Consider the following 18,475-nt stretch of genomic DNA (forward strand, 5'->3'; position numbering starts at 1 on the left):
AAAAGGCCTTCAAAACCGAACTGGATGCTACAATGAGGCAAAATAAAACAAGAGTGAGAGGAAACAAATAATCTTGTATTTCAAGTGGAAAAGGCCAGGATTTTCTCCAGGAAACAAGTCTCATATCAGGACTTCCCCTCTCCAGAAGAGGCAATCCTTTGTCTGGAGAAGGATGTGACCTGATTGGTTACCTCCCGTCCATTAGCGGCGCAGCTTAGGTGATTGATACCTCCCGGAGCCAATCGGTGTTCCAGGCAGGTCATGTGATCCCCAGTGCCAACCAACCTGGTTTGCGTAGAGGTGGGGCTAGCAGGCGGTATATAAAGAGGCAACGCCCGCCCTAGCTGCCACCCGGCGCCATTTTGTGCTGTTCTCCACGTTGACCTTTGCAGTCGGTTTATTCGGGACAAAAGAAAGATCGAAAAGGGTGGGAAAAAAAACTGACCCGCCAGTAAATACTATTCCCAAGGAACAAAATGTCTCGGGATCGCTTCAGGAACCGCACGGGATTTCAGAGGCGGGGTGGCATGAGTCCTCCGTTCCGGGGAGGGGGTGGCGGTAGCAACCGCAACAACGCTCCCAACCGTCCAAACGGAGCGGGAAACCCGGCCGACGCCCTCAAGCAACCACCGGCGGCCTCGGCCTCCAACCAGGTGCCGGCCTCGCAGCAGACGCCGCCTCAGAAATCACTGGCGCCGGGCTCCCAAAAATCTGGCGAGCCCGACAAGAAAAATGGCGAAGCGGCGGCCTCTCAGGGCGGCTCGGCGGGCCGCGGCGGCAGCGGCGAGGGGGGCAAACAGCAGCAACAACAGCAGGCGTCGCAGGGCGGCGGATCGGCGGGGGCAGGCGGTCCGGACAGCCGGCAGCAGCGCGAAAGCAAGGAGGCGGAGAGCGAGCAGGCGGTGCTGCGGGCCCAGCTGTCTCTGCTCCGCAAGCCCGGCGAGAAGACTTACACGCAGCGCTGCCGCCTGTTCGTTGGCAACCTGCCGGCCGACATCACCGAGGACGACTTCAAGCGGCTTTTCGAGAAATACGGCGAACCCGGCGAGGTTTTCATCAACAAAGGCAAAGGGTTCGGCTTCATCCGCCTGGTGGGTGAGGGGGGTGGCTATTCCTAATGGCGGCTGCGGCGGCTAAACTCTCCCTTTTTCTTTTTTCCCCCCGCCCCGCCAAAATCCGGCTGGAGCTGAGCACGGCGCCCGCCGCGAACGCGCGCGGGGCCCAGCCGCCCGCCCCGGGCGCGGATGCGCGCTGTAGAGACAGGAACGAGCCTTCAGTCTCCGTCTGCCATTTTGTCTCCTCACTTCCTCCGCGTCCGTTGTCGGTTTCTCTCTCCCCATTTTGTGTTTACCGCTAGCGCTGCTCTGCCTCGGGTCGGCTCCTTTATTCCCACGTCTTTGTTCTCTCTTTCACTGCCCCTTTTGAAGGCTTGTTCTGTTGTTCCATCACCCTTTTTTTGCAACCTCTTGACTGAACACTGCAAGCGTATTCGGGTCCTGGTGGACAGCTGTTGGCCCGAAACACCTTGTCCCAACGTATGAAAAGGATCGTAAACAAATGTGGATGCTGGCTGTCTGAAACAAAAACAACTAGTTGGAAAATCTCTCAGGTTTGGCAGTATTTTCGGAGGGAGACCATTAACGTTTCGGGTTTGGTGAGTCTTCAGAACATGGGACCTGACCACCTGAGATTTTTTAGTTTGTTTTTGTTGCCTAAACTCGAGTTTATTTAGGATTTTCCAATCCTACTGTTTGTACAACGTTCAGCTGTGACTGTATGACCAACATTTTGTGGTTCTCACTGCTCCGCCTGCTGTTTCAGAATTGAAAGCTTGTCTGAAAATTAAGATATCATTGTGTGGCAAAGCGTTAAATGTAATGTACTGGATGTGTTAAGTTCTGTTCATGAGAAGCTTTGGGACGGAATGTTCAGTTTCCCTAACAATTTTGTCTTTTTATCAAAGGAAAGTCGAACTTTGGCTGAAATTGCCAAAGCTGAACTTGATGATACACCCATGAGGGGCAGACCTCTTCGTATCCGTTTTGCCACACATTCTGCAGCTCTGACTGTTCGCAATCTTTCTCCTTATGTCTCAAATGAACTACTTGAGGAGGCATTCTCCCAATTTGGTCAGGTTGAGAGGGCCATTGTAATAGTAGATGACCGTGGGAGATCAACAGGCAAAGGAATAGTTGAATTTGCAACAAAGCCAGCTGCCAGAAAGGCCCTTGAGCGATGCAATGAAGGAGTTTTTCTCCTAACTGCGTAAGTAGTAGACTTTGGCTTATGTCTGACACATCTCCTGTTTGAAAAATTTCTAAAACGGAGGCAAATTTCCAAACCCTGACTTTCTTAAGTTGTGGAATTTTACTGTCATTGGTTAAAATATCTAGATTAGTTACATATTTTCAAAACATTAATGGTGTGATCTGAAGGAGAAATGTTGACGTGCAGTTTTAGTTAGACTTTTAAACTATAATGCACGATTTTCTGCCAGCTAAGTGCAATTTTGTCCACTTCTTTAAAACCTGACTTTTTAGCTCTCCACGGCCTGTGATTGTGGAACCAATGGAACAATATGATGATGAGGATGGTCTGCCTGAGAAGCTTGCCCAGAGAAATCCAATGTATCAGAAGTGAGTAATTATTGATTTTCAACTTGGGATTGATCTTTGTTATTGATTTTCAATGTTTTAAAAATGTAAAGCTGGTTTGAAATAGAAATTGATCATTGTCCAGTTAGAATCATAGAATATAATCTCCACACTGGAAGCAGGACATTTGGCCCATTGAGTCTACACCAACCCTCTGAAGAGCATCGATCCAGACCTACTCCCATTCCCATGACTCCATATTTTGCGTAACCCACCATCCCTGGACGTTGGGCAATTTAGCATGGCCAAGCTACCTAACCTGGTGTGTCCTTGGACTGCAAGGAAACTGGAGCATCCGGAGGGAACCCACGCAGTCGTGGAGAGACCATGCAAACTCCATGGCTGCCCAAAGGTGGAGTCAAACCTGCCTCACTAGTGCTGTGAGGCAGCAGTGCTAACCACTAAACCACCTTATTTGCTTGAATCTGTTTTACATTTTGCAGTGAACTTATCTGTTGCAAATAAAATAAGTCCTAGATCACTTGTATGTACTTTCTAAAAAGTGTGCCAAATGTGAACCTTATCTTCCTCCACCCCCCCCCACCCCCTCAAGGGAGCGGGAGCAACCTCCTCGTTTTGCCCAACATGGAACATTTGAGTTTGAGTATTCCCAACGATGGAAGTCTCTTGATGAAATGGAAAAACAACAGAGAGAGCAAGTGGAGAAGAATATGAGAGAGGCCAGAGATAAGCTGGAAAACGAAATGGAAGATGCATACCATGAGCATCAAGCAATGTTGCTGAGGCAGGGTAAGCTTGAAATAAATAAATAATTAAACTTGATAGTTCTGAAATAATGCTACAAGTGAGACTTGACCCGTTGAGGAAGATCAAAAGATTGAGTATGGCATTGGTTATCAATTCTTGGCAGTCCTGTCCCCTTTGATCCTGCATTTGTTTCTGGTCTGGGGAAAGAGAAAGTAGTTGGTGAGTAACTTACGATCACCATTTTACAAGGAGATCTTGAGATGCAGTGGTAGTGTACATAGCTCTGGTTCCAAGTCCCAGTTATTCCTATTTAAAAAGACATCTGTTATTTTTAACAAATGTTTTCAATGAGGACATGTATAACCATGAATTGTGGTAATCCTGCACCTGCATGGAAAATGTTTTTATTGGATGCATGTTTCAGGAAGCTTCTAAACTTTTACACAGATCTCATGCGACGTCAAGAAGAGCTTCGCCGCATGGAAGAGCTTCACAGTCAAGAGGTTCAGAAGCGTAAACAGTTGGAATTGAGGTAAGAAGGCTTTTTGTATGCCTGAGATTTCCTGTGGAGTTAAGTTGCAAAAACAAAATATCCTTTTGTCTTTTAATGTAGCTTGAATTATTTGTTTTGAAACTAAATTAACACCTGGATTGAACTAATTTTACCAGGCAAGAGGAAGAGCGCCGTAGAAGAGAGGAGGAAATGTTGATGCGACAACGGGAGAAAGAGGAGATGATGAGACGCCAGAGGGAGGAGAACTTCCGAATGGGATACATGGATCCAGTGAGTTTGATCAATAAAGTACAGATGTGCTTGGATTTTTAGAAGTCAAAATAATGAGTGGGAGAATACTACTAGTCCCATGCATAAGAGTAGAATGCAAGCATACAATCCATGATACTTGGAGGGTGAGTTGTAGGTTAGTGTGCTCTTTTCCTTATCTTGGCTTTGACTTTGCATGACCTGATTCTGTGGTGCCTTTCTTGAGTTTTCAGTTTTTGGTCAGTTAGTGTCTCCTTGGTTTTGTTCGCAGCTGTTTTTGGCTTTTTTGGTGATGCTTTGTTCACAGAATTTTTAATGTCTTGTCTGCAAGCTTTCTACAACAACATTCAGTGAGTTGCTTTGTTGCTTTGAGTCTGGGTGCTTGTGATTGAAGAGTACCATCCAGCAGAATTTGATTTTGAGATGAGTATTTTGGGTCAGCTGGTTTGGGACCTTGCAGTGTTGTTTCTTAGCACCAGACTTAGAAAATCTTGTGATGGCACTAATGGATACTACTGCACTGCTATCAGTCCTGCTGTCCGGTAGGCACTGCTTTAGTCTCCGATTTGGATTTGGGTCCTTGTGCCAGTGATAGACCAAAAGATTGAACTGACAGATTGTTATGGTGAAAATTGCCATTGGTTTCTGCCTTTGAGACTGTAAATTACCTTGGTCCTTTCTCCAATCTTGCTGTTGATAATTGAGGTGTGTTGTGAACTGTTTCAGAGATGCCTGATTTTGGGCATTAAATTAACAACCAGGAATAGTAGTTACTGGATTTCTCAAACTCCAGAGTTGTCTTCCTGAAATTTCTTCATGCTAAGATTGCAGATTACACTTAGTATTCCACAGAGCTTGCAGCAGAAGATCTATTTGGAATGGATTTTAGTTCAGCTGCCATTTTAATTGCCTGAGATGGAAAGCATGTCCTTAAAAATTTAATTTTCAGTTATGTTTCTGAAATTGCTCATCCTTTCATTGGGAAAATTTAAATATATCAAAGCCTCAACTGCCTGGGCAGTGTCATATTTAGGTATATTTTATATTTGTTTTTTGCTTGCATTGTGTACCTCTGACACATCCTGACACATCAACTGTGAATGGTTAGCCTAGTTGGCCACTCAGTACAGAACAGTCCTTGATTTCGCTGATTTCCAAAGCGATTCCTTCTGTAATCCTGAAATGCAAGTGATGTGTGTGCATTGCGACAGAAGTGCTTCAGATGCAATAATGCTCCAAATTTCGTCAGTTTAAGAAACCATTCAAATCTTCTTTTGGCTTGTGTATTTGTTGACTGGTATTACAGTTGAACAAGATTTGGTCAGCTCTTCATTTGCCTGAATTGTAATTCAAACTGAAAAATTAAACAGTTCTTTGGTATTCATTACTGAAATTTCTCTCTTCAGAGAGAACGTGACATGCGCATGGCTGGAGGAATGGCAGGTAAGATGCAATCTGAAATACACATCAGTAATTTGAATGTACTGTAATTCCTTTTCATAGAACATTACAGCACAGTACAGGCCCTTCGGCCCTCGATGTTGTGCTGACCTGTCATACCGATCTCAAGCCCATCTAACCTGCACTATTCCATGTACGTCCATATGCTTGTCCAATGATGACTTAAATGTACCTAAAGTTGGCGAATCTACCACTGTTGCAGGCAAAGCGTTCCATTCCCTTACTACTCTGAGTAAAGAAACTACCTCTGACATCTGTCCTATATCTTTCACCCCTCAATTTAAAACTATACCCCCTCGTGCTCGCCATCACCATCCTAGGAAAAAGGCTCTCCCTATTCACCCTATCTAACCCTCTGATTATTTTATATGTTTCAATTAAGTCACCTCTCAACCTTCTTTTCTCTAATGAAAACTGCCTCAAGTCCCTCAGCCTTTCCTTGTAACACCTTCCCTCCATACCAGGCAACATCCTAGTAAATCTCCTCTGCACCCTTTCCAAAGCTTCCACATCCTTCTTATAATGCAGTGACTAGAACTGTACACAATACTCCAAGTGAGGCCACACCAGGGTTTTGTACAGCTTCACCATAACCTCTTGGTTTTGATTGTAACAGTAACCATTTCTAGTGCCTGTTCCATCACCGCTCATGGAAAGACTTTTTTAACACATGCTTCTACATTTTCAGAACAATATGCTACTACAAACCAAAGCTTCCCACCAATGGCAGCAATGGGCTATGAAGGTCACAGTGCAATGAATAGCCCTGGAGGACCAAGTGCAATGACTGGACAGATGATGGGCAACAGTGGAAACACCAGCGACATAGCAGGGGTAAAGTGTACTGTGGTTAGGAGTGAATGCTTGGATGTATGGTTGGCTTGTAAAGTGAAATGAATGTGTGTATGGTATGAAGGAAAAGCTTGTTGGGATCTTGGAACGACTAAATGTACAAGGATACTAAGGACTGGAGGGGTGGGAACAGTGTTTTAGCAAAAGCTTAATTACTTTTTGAAGTACCAAAATAACAGACTGTAGAGGCAGCTTGAATAAGCTACCATAAGCAATGCTGTTGCAGCATGGATTTTGTGGGAGGATTCAGTTTCAGGAATGTGCACTTGGTTGTGATATGTTAATCTGATCATCAATGCAGGCAGACTAATCAGATGCTTTATGTCATGCCATCTGATGACTGGTCTAATTGTTATTTACAACTCCTGAAGTCTAACTGTGTCAACATTAGTCTCAATACTTAGTACAAGTGAAATGATCAAGAACATGCATATGCTGCAACAATTTGCAAAAATGCATGTTTTAAAACTTGAAATAACTACTTGCCTAACCTGGTTTGCCAATCAATGTTTTGTTTACAGTCTTAGTGCAGACAATAGTTTGTGTGGTTGAGATGGGTATGTTGAGGCAGACAAGATACATAAGTGATTTATTCTAGGTTAACATAAACTTCCCAAACTGTTATTGGGTTACTGGTGATTGGTCTGACTGGCATCTCTATCCAGATTGAAACTGATCACTTGAGTACTAAGGAAGAAAGGCATACATGAGAACTTTGTTTTACCTTAGTACATTGACAAGTTACCAATTCCTGTTCTATGGGAAATTGCAATAAAATTCCAGTTTCCGATCTGAAGGCTGGCATTTGCAGCTGCTAGTGTAAACTAAACTTACAACAATGTGTTTGCACAATAAGTGGTGCTTTTCTCAAAATAAATGAGGCAGTATTGTAATGACTGACAGTAACTCTTCTGAATTGCAGATGATCTTTCGTTTGAAGTGGGCAGCCGTGTAGTTTTGCATATTGGAACAGGAGGAAAAAGCCAGTCATCCTATTGCATCTGCAATGGTTGAGCTGTTCACCTTGCTGTCTAATCTCATTTCCTTGCATCAAAAAACTGATTCTGACCATCTGTTTGGTTTAGTACAGTGAAGTGATGCAGACAGTTTGATTTGATACTTTGACTATGTGGCACACTTTGGGTGGCATATGAGGGAGATGAGCACTGATTACTTTAGATAATGAATGATGAATTAGGTTTTAATGTTCTGATCGTGAATGGGATAATTAGGACTAATGCTGCCACATTAACACATTGCAACTTGTTAAAATCCTCTGCTCTTAGTATTTGGCTATCTTGCCAAAGTGAAAACTGCTTTTGAGTGAAGTGAGGGAGGGATTATAAGAGTGCCCTCCCTTAGCACATCAGTGTGCCATTGGTCATGGCAAACCCAGTTGCTCGACCTCAGTTTTTGAGGTGTATTGTGCAAGTGGTAAAATTGTTAGGCATTTTAAACTGAACATTGAGGGAATGTCCTATTACCTTTTTGCACTTAATGAGTAATGTTTTGTAGAGTATACATTTTTACCCAGTTAAACTTTAATAGTAATGCTGATCCAGTGTTGTTGTACTTGTGCTGTACTGTAACTATAAATTTTTTGCCTGCTGGAATAAAAAGTTTCTCCGAATTAATCCAAACCAACATGCATTAAAGATTGACTCCCTAACACATGTATGCATTCTTCTGGGCCATCATGCTTTAGTGGAAGTTGTTTAAAATTTTAGCTTTGTACTGTCAAAACCTTATGCTCAGCAGTCGCTGCATTACTTTAAAATTTGCAGAACATGTACTACAATACTGGATCTTTGGTCAGCTTGCATTTAAAATGGGGAAAAGGTGGGTTGGGTTAAGTTGGTTACTTGTGACTTTCATTAAGGGCAGAGGCTATTTAACTTGGAAGTGTTAAAGCTCTGCATCTCTGAAAAACTGATGTGGAGATTGTCATGATAACACAAATATATCTATCGACCCATTGTCAGACTTGTGCATATTTGAATGCATTCCTGTGTTGGTAATAGTGGCTTGCTTGCACTACAAGCAAATAGCCACTGTTCTTAAGTTATCACAAGTCGTCATGGGAGGATTATACCCACCTTGGATTCCTCCATGTACCGGTCAGTAAACTAATGAACAACTTGCCCTCTTTTTTTCTTTTATGTGCCTGGTACCTGTGGATCGCCCCATTCCTGGTTGTAATCGACGAACATTGACTGCGGATGTCTTCCCTGACCTAATGTTACACATTTTACTCACTTTGTCGCGTGCAACTTAATGGACATTGAATGCTACCATGTGTGATGAACTTTTTAAAATCTCTCCCCAATAGCGTAATGACCGCTTTGGACAGGGAGCCCCAGGTCCAATGAATGCTCAGCCCCCCCGTCCTATGGGGCCTACTGGGCCTAGTTTTAGTAGAGGGAGAGAAGAATATGAAGCAGGCGGAAAGAAGCCTAGATTTTAGAATTCGTAGTGCTGTAGTGCATTCCAGATTAGTCTTTCATTTAGACTTGAACTCTTCATTCTTGCGTTTTTTAGTTGGTGGCAAAGTTGCATTTTATGCCTATATAGATTTGTGTATTGATAAAACTTTGTAAACTGTAACAAGTCACGCTGGCACATTATGAATGTTGAATTATGTCAAACAACAGTGATAGTGCACATAGGCATCTTTTCCCAGTACTTTTGACTGTGTACGCTGACGTGCCATTAAATCTCTAGAAAGTATGCTCCATGTATTTTTTTGTTCTGAATTGTTTTAGAAGCATGTTAAATTGTGTAGGCTAAAAGCCTGTTTTGAAATGGTGGCATTCTGTATCTTGGTGCGTCTTTTTAAATTAAAACCCATTCATAGTGTTCATGATTTTGAAATGATTTTTTAAACTGAGCAAAGTCACAGCATAGTTGTCAACTTCTCTGGTTGCTAAGTGAGACCAAGTGTTGCATTTACTAATGTTTGCACACTCTTGCGTATCACTTATTGGAGTTGTTTATTAAAATAAGGTAAGATTCCAATGGAAACTAAGTGCACTGAAAACAAAACCTTTAGTCATGGTTATTTATTATCTTGTATTTTAAAGTTGTACCAATTTTAGGCTTGATTTGATTTTTTTCAACTTTTACTTTGGCTAGCTTTGTATCGTGCCCTAATGCCACACGGGGGGGTGAACCTAGGTTTTGTGAAACTTAAAACTGCAGTGCTGAAATTTCTGGACCTGTTTTATATTTAAATTGCCACCTAATTAGCTTGTGTTAACTGGAAGAATTGCTTTTTCCTTTTTAAATTTTTGTGGCTTCAGTTTTGGATATAGGCTGGATTGTTCTAATGTTTGTATTTTGTAAAAGATTTTCCTTTTCTTCCCAGAGTGTTTTTGGCAGTCAAATCCAGTCTATGCTGGGGTGGGATGATGTCTACTGACGTTCTCGAGATTCTATCTTGGTTTGCATGTTCTGAAATAGATATTGGGACAAGGAAGGTTCTATTGTAGTTGGTACTACAAAACATGTTAACTGTGTTTTGACTGATTATGCAAAGCACACCTGTATTTCAAATTTTTCTTCCTCTTCTGTTCACAACTTATTGCAACTTTCTCTTCAGAAGGTCTTTCGTGCTGAGAAGCTATGATTACCAGCAGTGCCCTGGGCATCAATGTGAAGTGACTCATGTGAACTTAGATTGTGGTGAAACTTTAATTTTGAAGCCAAGCTTGATTTTCACCTGCACAACCTTTGCATAATTAAGGGTTACTAGATGATCAGGAGCTTTGGCTGACAACGTTACCTTGTCAATCCATAGATGTAAACTCCATTGCAGTTCTGTACTATTGACTGTGTTGGTTGGCACAGCCTAAGGTTTATCCTTGGTTCACTTGGTCCATAGTCCAAGGATATACAACAGTTTTTTTGCCTTTAGATTTGTGGTGGGCAATCAGACATTTGTTACCACCTTCCTTTGTATTTGGAAAAGGACAAAGTTGTTCATTTTCAGGTTTTGTGAATGAAGTCAGTTTAACAGCTTACTTTGATTTGTCCTCACGGCAGTGGCACATCTGATTAGAGCTCAAACATCAGTCAGGCCTCACGGGTGATGTGCATAATTCTGTGTTGTATAGACTTCTCTAAAATGAATGCTTATCTTGATTTTGATCTAATTGCTACAGTATCTTTCCAGAATACATGGAATACCAAAATAGCATGTTTCACGTCTTTGTTATTTGATTCATTTTAAATCACTGAAATTTGATCTTGGTCAGCCATGTGGCAGAATTTGAAACATCACAGTTGGCCTAAGTTCAGGCCTATTAAAACCATGTTTTGCAACAAGTCTACATTCCATTGTTCAGTGTATCGAATTCCTATGTGGCTTACTTAAAAACTGCATTACTCATCTGGCTTGAAGTGCCTGAGACATTGAGTATAGCAGCCAATAACCAGTCAAGTTAGACACTCATCCAAATGATTAAGCGTTGAGTGCTAGGTCTGTAAACCAATATGCTGAGTCTCATCAGATTAACAGCAAGAAACCTGGAATAGCTATATCCCAGTTACAAGTAGCAATTCTGCAAATTGAGCAATCCTGATGAAAGTGGTGGTTTTTTGGTTGGGCTAGACAATTTCGTAAGGCTTGTAAAAGCTATATACTAAGAATACCGATACTTAACATAAATCTTTATACCACTGTTCAGTGCATGATTCTGTTGCATCAACACCTTACAAATTATGGAATCTTAGCTGGAGTTGGGAATTCTTCTCAGTAACTTGGCTGTAATAGGGTCTTTCAGTTTTGGGCTGTAGTGCTGAAAAATTGGGACAGGATCTTGCATGTGATAGGACATCTAAACAGTTTTACCTTTTTTAAATGAACATCATTTTGTCATGAAACATGATCACATAAAAGACTTGCAGTTAATGGTCCACAGTGCTTTTGTTTAAACCTTCTGACCCAAGTTGAGCTCATCAACCAATAACTTATGGAAGTTTAACCTTTAAGTTTTGGAAAATTTGGCCATTCTGCGTTTGTGAATGGGAATTCTGATTGGAAAGTCACAATTGAAAACCAGTAGCAAGATGAGCTGCAGATGTACTCAGTAGGAATGAATTTGCATCAGGATACCCGGACTACCAGAACGTGACTTCTGTACCCTCTGCCTAGAGAAGCTGAACAGCTTCAATGGGTAACTGGAACCAAGCAGTAGCATGCAGTGTCAAAATTGCTGCCTTAGGATTGTGATAATGGTAAGTGTTAAAACTTATTTGTGTGTGGGGATGAGGGTTTGGACATAGAAACAAATTGTTCCTTTAGATGCTGCTCTCCACTTTAATTCTCAAGATTGAAATTAATATACTGAGCAATTGTAATCCAAGATCAGATGTTCTAAATTCTGGGATGGTGGGTTTGCAGTTTGAGTGCAATTTGTCTTTGATTGGAGCAAGGCTTAATTTTAATCTGACCCTCCATAAATCCTTTGCCTAAATATTTCTTTAGTACAGAATCTGGTATTGGTCCATCAAATTTGACTTCTGTCAAAATAAGTGTGCAACTATAAATTACTCCATGTGAGCTGGTGGGGGTTTGAATGAGCAGCTGCTCTGATTTCCTGTTGGATATCCTTTGCAAACTTGCAATAATTTTCATTGCCGTTCCTTGGCAGAGTTGCTGTATTTGAACATGGATTCCATCATAAACAAAGTTGGTTTGGCTTACTCAGCTGTGGGTGAAAGCCTAAGGGTTCACCTCCAATTTGAAAAACTAGCTTTTGTGATGTACTTGCAGCTAGAGACCTGAATTTCTACTAAATTAGTCCTTGTTTTGGGTGTTCTAACAATTTAGGCTGTGCAAGCAGTACTTGAGCTATTTTTTTTGAAATGCCCTTTCTACATAATATTGAATTTCAACTTAAATCAAAATACTGCATGAGATGCCTGCAGTATAATTTCACGAACATCACCTGTCAACTTAAATGCCCTGCTTTTTAAAAAAAACATATTTCACATCTTTGAATTTGATTTATGGTATTGGCTAATCTGAATACAAAGATTTAGCTGTTGCTGTTTAGGCGTTTAGGTGCTGAATTTGCAATGCCCACTAAGTTTTGGGCACAACTTGAAATAACTTGTCTTCCCCAGTATTCTTCAGTGGCAGTTATAACAGTTTCAGATTCTCAGGTTACATGGCAACGCATCTGAGTTACAAGCCAGCAAGCGGCTGCTGGCAGCCAATTGTGCTGCATCCTTGCAAGTAATGCCGCTCTACAGTGAATAAATACAGTCAGCTTGTCTGCAATACATTGCATTGAGGATCTGTAGTACTGCAAATGGGATTGGGCAGTAAGACCTGGAGAATAGTATTCCTGCTTGTTCTGCGTTACGCAATAAAGACTGCATACAGGTATGTACAAATAACTTGTTAACAAATGTCTTTCGTAATTTCTTAAAGATGAGTATGATGGTTCGGGCATCACCTTTCTGACTGTGGAAATACAGTGTACCACTTACGGTTGGGCTGTTACCAGTGAATACTGATTTGGTATCAGAGTATAATGGCCCAAATGATGTACAGCTAGTATGCACTTTTTGAATACTGCATTCACAACATTGACACTTCACTGGCACCTTGAATTATCAACAGTGGGTAGTTGCGCTTTCCGCCTTGTACCTTTTTTGAGCTGAACAAAGCTGTGACTTAGACTGTGAACAGGAAGGTTGTGGTTTAGAATTTAAACTTGTGTTTTTATATACTGTGCACTTTCAAGCTTTGCCAGAACATCTACAAAGCAGCAATGTGATCTACTTGTATATACTAAGTGTACTACAGGCCATTTAGCACCATAGATAATACTTGCAAAACTAAAACGCACTGACTATCTGGGCAGCTGCCTGCATTGTATAAATGAGACGGTAACTTGGTATGCCTACTTTGGTTTGGGGAACTGTGCTGGGGATTAGAAAAAACTTTCACTTCCTCTTGAAACTCGCATCAGGCATCTACCCATCTAATGCATAACTATTATGTAGTGACTTATTGTATTTGGTGTTACGCTTGTATTTTTGGCTTAGCTTGGAGACTTGACAAATTACTTGGCTTTAGTTTTACCAAGCCAGCTTGCAATGACTGTAACTGCCAGCAACCTTAGCCATTGAGTTATCTGACCTGAAATCCCTGAGACCAGACCTTGTGTACCTAATACGTAAGATGTTTACCACAGAGTGGTATGGCAGATTCAAACAGTAGTGAAGATTGAAATACTGTAAATGTGGTGAATTTTCACTGCTTAGGTTTCAAGTGTATCTAGGATTCTGATCCGACAAATACAATGGAATCCTTTGATATTTCAATAGAAACCAAGTCCTGGTTTAGGTTCTGTGCTGTCCATTTGCCTATTCAGGCATTTCATGAATAATAGTTAAAGTTCACTTTGTATATGTGCAATTGAATTAGGCCATAGCCTAATTGTATTGCTTTGGGCTTCATTCACAAAATTAGTTTGTTTTTGATTTTTAATCAAAGGAAACTTGATAATCAATTCAGCATTAAGTTGACCTGTACTACATTACCATCACAATGGTTCACCGTCAGTATCAAGTGTAAAGTGTGGTGAAGGCATTTACTGTATAAATTTGAGGTCTGAGATGAAGTCCCATGAGCTCCAGAGGTGTCATAACGTGACTGAGCTGATCAAAATTTTGTGCCAGTTATCCCTGAAATTGCCTAGAGATGCCTAATACAATCAAGAATATTTGGTCTTGCTATTGATTACTTAGTTGTTCAGCTGCTTCGGATGAAATGCTTGAAGTTTGTTTAGTCCTGGGGTGGTACAGACATGAAAAACATGGTCTGGGACTGATCTGTTTTCCAGTCCTGTGCCACTAGAATTTTGTCTTACTGCAATGCTAGGATTTTAGCACCGTTCCTTTAAAATCTGTGTAAATTGCAGCTTGTTCCACAAGTCTAACTGCAAGATTGGTCTTGCTCCAGGTCTTGAACCAGTAATATTTGCTATTTGTATTCCATTTATGGGAGATGTAACTTGTCTGTTAGGTCAAATTTTAGCAAATCTATAGACCAAGCAATTTGCTTTCTCGTGTAAATGTCATCAGTGGCTTGTCCCTCGAGCGGAAGTGATGTTTCATCTTATTGCACTGGACTTGTAAGTGGGATTAAAACTTAGTAGCAAAGTGTCTACACTGTATTCCATCTAAATTCTTGTGTGCCTGAGCTTTCTCAGTGCAATTGGCTTCAATTTTTGGCTAGAATGTCTGTTCAGAAAAGTGATGCCAGAACGTAATAGGGATATGTGGTACATGTTCTTTCAGTGTTGCAAAAAGGCTAGAATATTGTGTTCCAAGATGTGGGTGTAGTTTCCCGTCTACGGAATCATGCCTGATTAGGCATTTTTGTGCCAACTTGGTCAGCTCTTAATTGGCTTGTCCAAAGCTTTAGCATTAACCGCAAGTTTAATCCTTTTATGCTGAGAATTTTTCACCAGTGTACTAGCTTCAGAAAAGTTGGGCCTAAAGCACAAATGCATATTTTGCATCCTTTCTGTAGGGTTGTCAGACTAGTCAGTAAAAATATACTGTACTTTTCTGGCGAACCACTGAAATGTTTTCAGTTTGGATGAATTGTATGTACCCTTAACTTTGACTTCAGCTCTTCTATTCTGGCCCCATAAGATAATTAATAGTTACAGCACCACGCAGGCTGTTAGGGGTTCAGCCAGCCTATCTATTCCAGGTCTACATCTGGGATAGATTTGCATGGCTATTCTCAAGTAATCTGACCGTTTGGGTTATTATAGAACTAAGTTCAGAATTGCTGTGCATGGGAGTGTTAAGTATTTATTAACTTGTTGTATTTCCTTTAGGCATGGAAAGGGCTTGATGCATGTTGAAACTCTGGTGCAGTAGAGATGCAAGTAAGTAGCTATTTAATCAGTTCATGCTGCACTAACTATCTGAAACGTAATCAGTTGCTTGACTTGTACTGCTTTGGAGATCATCTTGTCATGAGGTTGTTAGCTTTCTTGTCAAGCTGGCTGGTCATCAGTGTGGCCTCTGATTGAAGCAATGTTGTTCTCCTCCGCTTGGTGTGTATATGAACCACTGTAGTTTGGTTGTCTAACTTCTGGTTTTGTTCTGTATGTGTTTGACTGTCTTAGCTCAAGCCAGCCATGGACATGCACAGGAATTCCTCAGGGCCTGGTTTTCAACTTGTAATGCAATCAACAAACATGTGGGATTGGACTGCATATAAGTGTACAGAACTGAACCAGAAATGACAACCTGGCTTAATATACCACATCATATAAATACTGAATGGACTAGAACAACATTGCTTCATTGGAGGCCTCACTGTTAGCTAGCATGGTTAAAAAACATGTATGACAACCCAGATAACAAAGTGTGGAGCTGGATGAACACAGCAGGCCAAGCAGCATCTCAGGAGCACAAGAGCTGACGTTTCAAGCCCAGACCCTTCAGAGTCTCTGATGGGTCTAGGCCTGAAACGTCAGCTCTTGTGCTCCTGAGATGCTGCTTGGCCTGCTGTGTTCATCCAGCTCCACACTTTGTTATCTTGGATTCTCCAGCATCTGCAGTTCCCATTATCACATGTATGACAACCAGCCAGCTCAGTGAGCAAGCCAGCAACTACCTTCACACCTTGAGCTACAAATCTTCAAGAATCTTAAACAGTAAATTTCCAACACCTTTTTTGGGGATCTGCAATTCTACAATGTTTTTGAAAATGAGTTGTGGCCTTGACACTAGTAATTCCAATAGCACTGACACCACTCCTAAAGGGGTCTGTGCAGCAAGGTATCAGACAGGCTGACAAAGGTTTCAGGCCTTCTATTACATAGAATGTTTAGGTTTCCTTCAGAGGTGAGATTCAGAATAACACTCAATTTTGTGGTGTTCCTCCTGTTTTCCCCTTGCATCCAATCATCCTCACATTAAGATCGTTGGACTTTTGCTGTGAACAAGGTTTCTTAATGGCATTATTACTGTTCCCTGTCAGCTGAGTCGATTTGTTAACCTAAAGTGTCAAACCATAATTGATTTCCTAGCTCTTTGAATAAAAAATGTGGAGGCTGTTCAGCTAGGAAACATGGTTTGAATAAGGGTATGCTTCCTACAATGATTTTTTTTCTCTCTCTTCCCCCTCTTCTCTTCCCCCCCCCCCCCCCCCCCCCCCGGCTGCAGCTCCTGTGAAATGTGATAAAACCAGAATGTTTTTCACATCTGGTCAATTATGCAAAAGTTCAAGGACATGTGCATTCTGGGATATTTCTGAAAAGGTAGGTGTTCTGATTTTGTTCCTAGAGGCTTTTTTAGTTTTCCTCCTTGCATTTGTCACTGGACTGCGTGTGCATCATGTGGGTTTGAATATAGCTAATACTTAGATGGGCTAGGCAGCTAAACTAAGTTCGGGTCTTTGTCTTGGGTGGAATTGAGACACAACTTGAGCTGTTGACTTCATACAGTATGATGCTATGACAAGTTCTGCTTGCCTTGGTTTGCTCACCTTTTTTAAGGTGTCCTAATATTATCTCCATATCAGCAATGAACTAGTTTCTGAAATAGTCCAGGTATATGCTTTGCAGCTAAACATGCATGCTTAAGTCATGATAAGACTTTGAAAGCCTCTGGTCGGAGGGCTGAACGCCTTTAGTATTCATCTGCCATGTTTGTTACTACACTTGAACCAGGTCATTCTAACATCTAGATCATTGTCTTTTTTAAAGCAAGGGAGATTTATTTTTCAATTAATTCACTTTTTGACCATCTGCATTGTAAAGTTGAATCTACTGTGGCAGGTTTGTGGTGGACTGTTTTAAAATGAATAAATCCTCAGACCTGACATTTTTTCATTCTCTTACTAGGATCGTGTTTGGAGGAGGAGAAACTGGAATATTCATCTTGGGTGCAGCATTGATGTATTTGATGCATTCTTTGAAATAAACTTGTTTTGACTCAACTTTGCTTTTATTTTCACTTACTGAGATAATAAGTAATTGCCTCAATCTTTCTTAGGTCACTCAGGATACTTAAGGTTTTGGTATTAGCCATCTGGAAGATTAATCCAGCAAAGCCTGAATATTATGTACTATCGCATCCCAACAAGATAGCAACATAAAACAGGAGTTGGTCATTCAGCCCCTGAGCCTGTTGCATCATTTTGCGATCATGGCTGATCTGTGGCCTAATTTGACATACCAGACATGTCCTTTTTAATATTGTTGATCATTTTGAAAAATGAATTTTGTTCATATCGACCACCATTTTCAGAAGTTACAAGCCTCTACCACCCCTGTTCTATAAGTGCTTCCTCTTTGCTGAATGGTCTAGCCCTAATTCTTGGACTGTGCCCCGGTTCAAGAAACTGCAGCCAATGGAAATGTTTACACTTTTCCTGCTAATATCTTGACTAGATTCGCTTTGGTTAAATCAGATTAAATTGTATAATCTCCTCACATTTAACCCCTGAAAACCTGGTGTCATTTATTCTGACAAGCCTGCATTGTATGCCATCTAAGACCAATATTACTTCCTAAAGTGTGCTGCACAGGTATGCTGAGTACCAAGTGGAGTCTAACAAGGGCTCTGTATAGCTGCAGTATAATGTGTGCATCCTGTATTCACCTCACTGTTGTGCCTCATCAGTTGCAGAACCAGTTACAGTACTCCATGACACATGATTTTTAGTTCTAATACTGCAGATTGCACTTGGTGTATTACTGTTTCCTCAGCAAACAGTACTTGAAGGTCAAAGCCTCAGCATCCTTTAAAGTCTAAAATCTAGGTCCCTGTTTCAGTTGAACTTGTCTCATCCTGACAATTGACTAAAATTTGATAGGTAATTTTAAGGGCTATGACTGCTTGCTTTTGTGTCCAGGTACCCCTCCCTGATGGGTTGAAGTATCCACTCTAGCTCAACTGAATTCCTCAGGCAGCCAACAATTGATGCAAGTGATCACCACATAGCTCCCACATAATGTCCCTGCAACATGTCACCCATCAACTGTTTTGAAAGTTT

The 18,475-nt window shown here is 41.3% G+C and overlaps 1 protein-coding gene across 2 annotated transcripts; it reads left to right on the forward strand.

Moving 5' to 3' along the window:
* The first annotated feature begins 329 nt into the window (after positions 1-329).
* sfpq (splicing factor proline/glutamine-rich) lies at positions 330-17,416 on the forward strand. 2 transcript variants are annotated; one of them, XM_048558058.2, is made up of 11 exons: positions 330-1,091; positions 1,964-2,265; positions 2,541-2,636; positions 3,208-3,404; positions 3,810-3,894; positions 4,032-4,146; positions 5,532-5,568; positions 6,275-6,420; positions 15,303-15,353; positions 16,642-16,736; positions 17,322-17,416. In XM_048558058.2, the coding sequence occupies exons 1-9, from the start codon at positions 477-479 to the stop codon at positions 15,327-15,329; spliced, it is 1,620 nt and encodes a 539-aa protein (XP_048414015.1). In that variant the 5' UTR covers positions 330-476; the 3' UTR covers positions 15,330-15,353; positions 16,642-16,736; positions 17,322-17,416. The 2 variants fall into 2 exon arrangements, with proteins under 2 accessions (XP_048414015.1, XP_048414014.1); XM_048558057.2 differs by lacking the exons at positions 15,303-15,353; positions 16,642-16,736; positions 17,322-17,416 and adding an exon at positions 8,768-9,296.
* The last annotated feature ends 1,059 nt before the right edge of the window (positions 17,417-18,475 follow it).

The sequence above is a fragment of the Stegostoma tigrinum genome, chromosome 24 (genome assembly GCF_030684315.1).
Source record: "Stegostoma tigrinum isolate sSteTig4 chromosome 24, sSteTig4.hap1, whole genome shotgun sequence".
Classification (NCBI taxonomy): Eukaryota; Metazoa; Chordata; class Chondrichthyes; order Orectolobiformes; family Stegostomatidae; genus Stegostoma; species Stegostoma tigrinum.

Bases quoted from the DNA above. Each gene is read 5' to 3' on its own strand.
- sfpq (XM_048558057.2), top strand. From the start codon at position 477: ATGTCTCGGGATCGCTTCAGGAACCGCACGGGATTTCAGAGGCGGGGT. The intron at 1,092-1,963 runs GTGGGTGAGGGG...TTTTTATCAAAG, and splicing joins GGTTCGGCTTCATCCGCCTG to GAAAGTCGAACTTTGGCTGA. The intron at 3,895-4,031 runs GTAAGAAGGCTT...TAATTTTACCAG, and splicing joins CGTAAACAGTTGGAATTGAG to GCAAGAGGAAGAGCGCCGTA.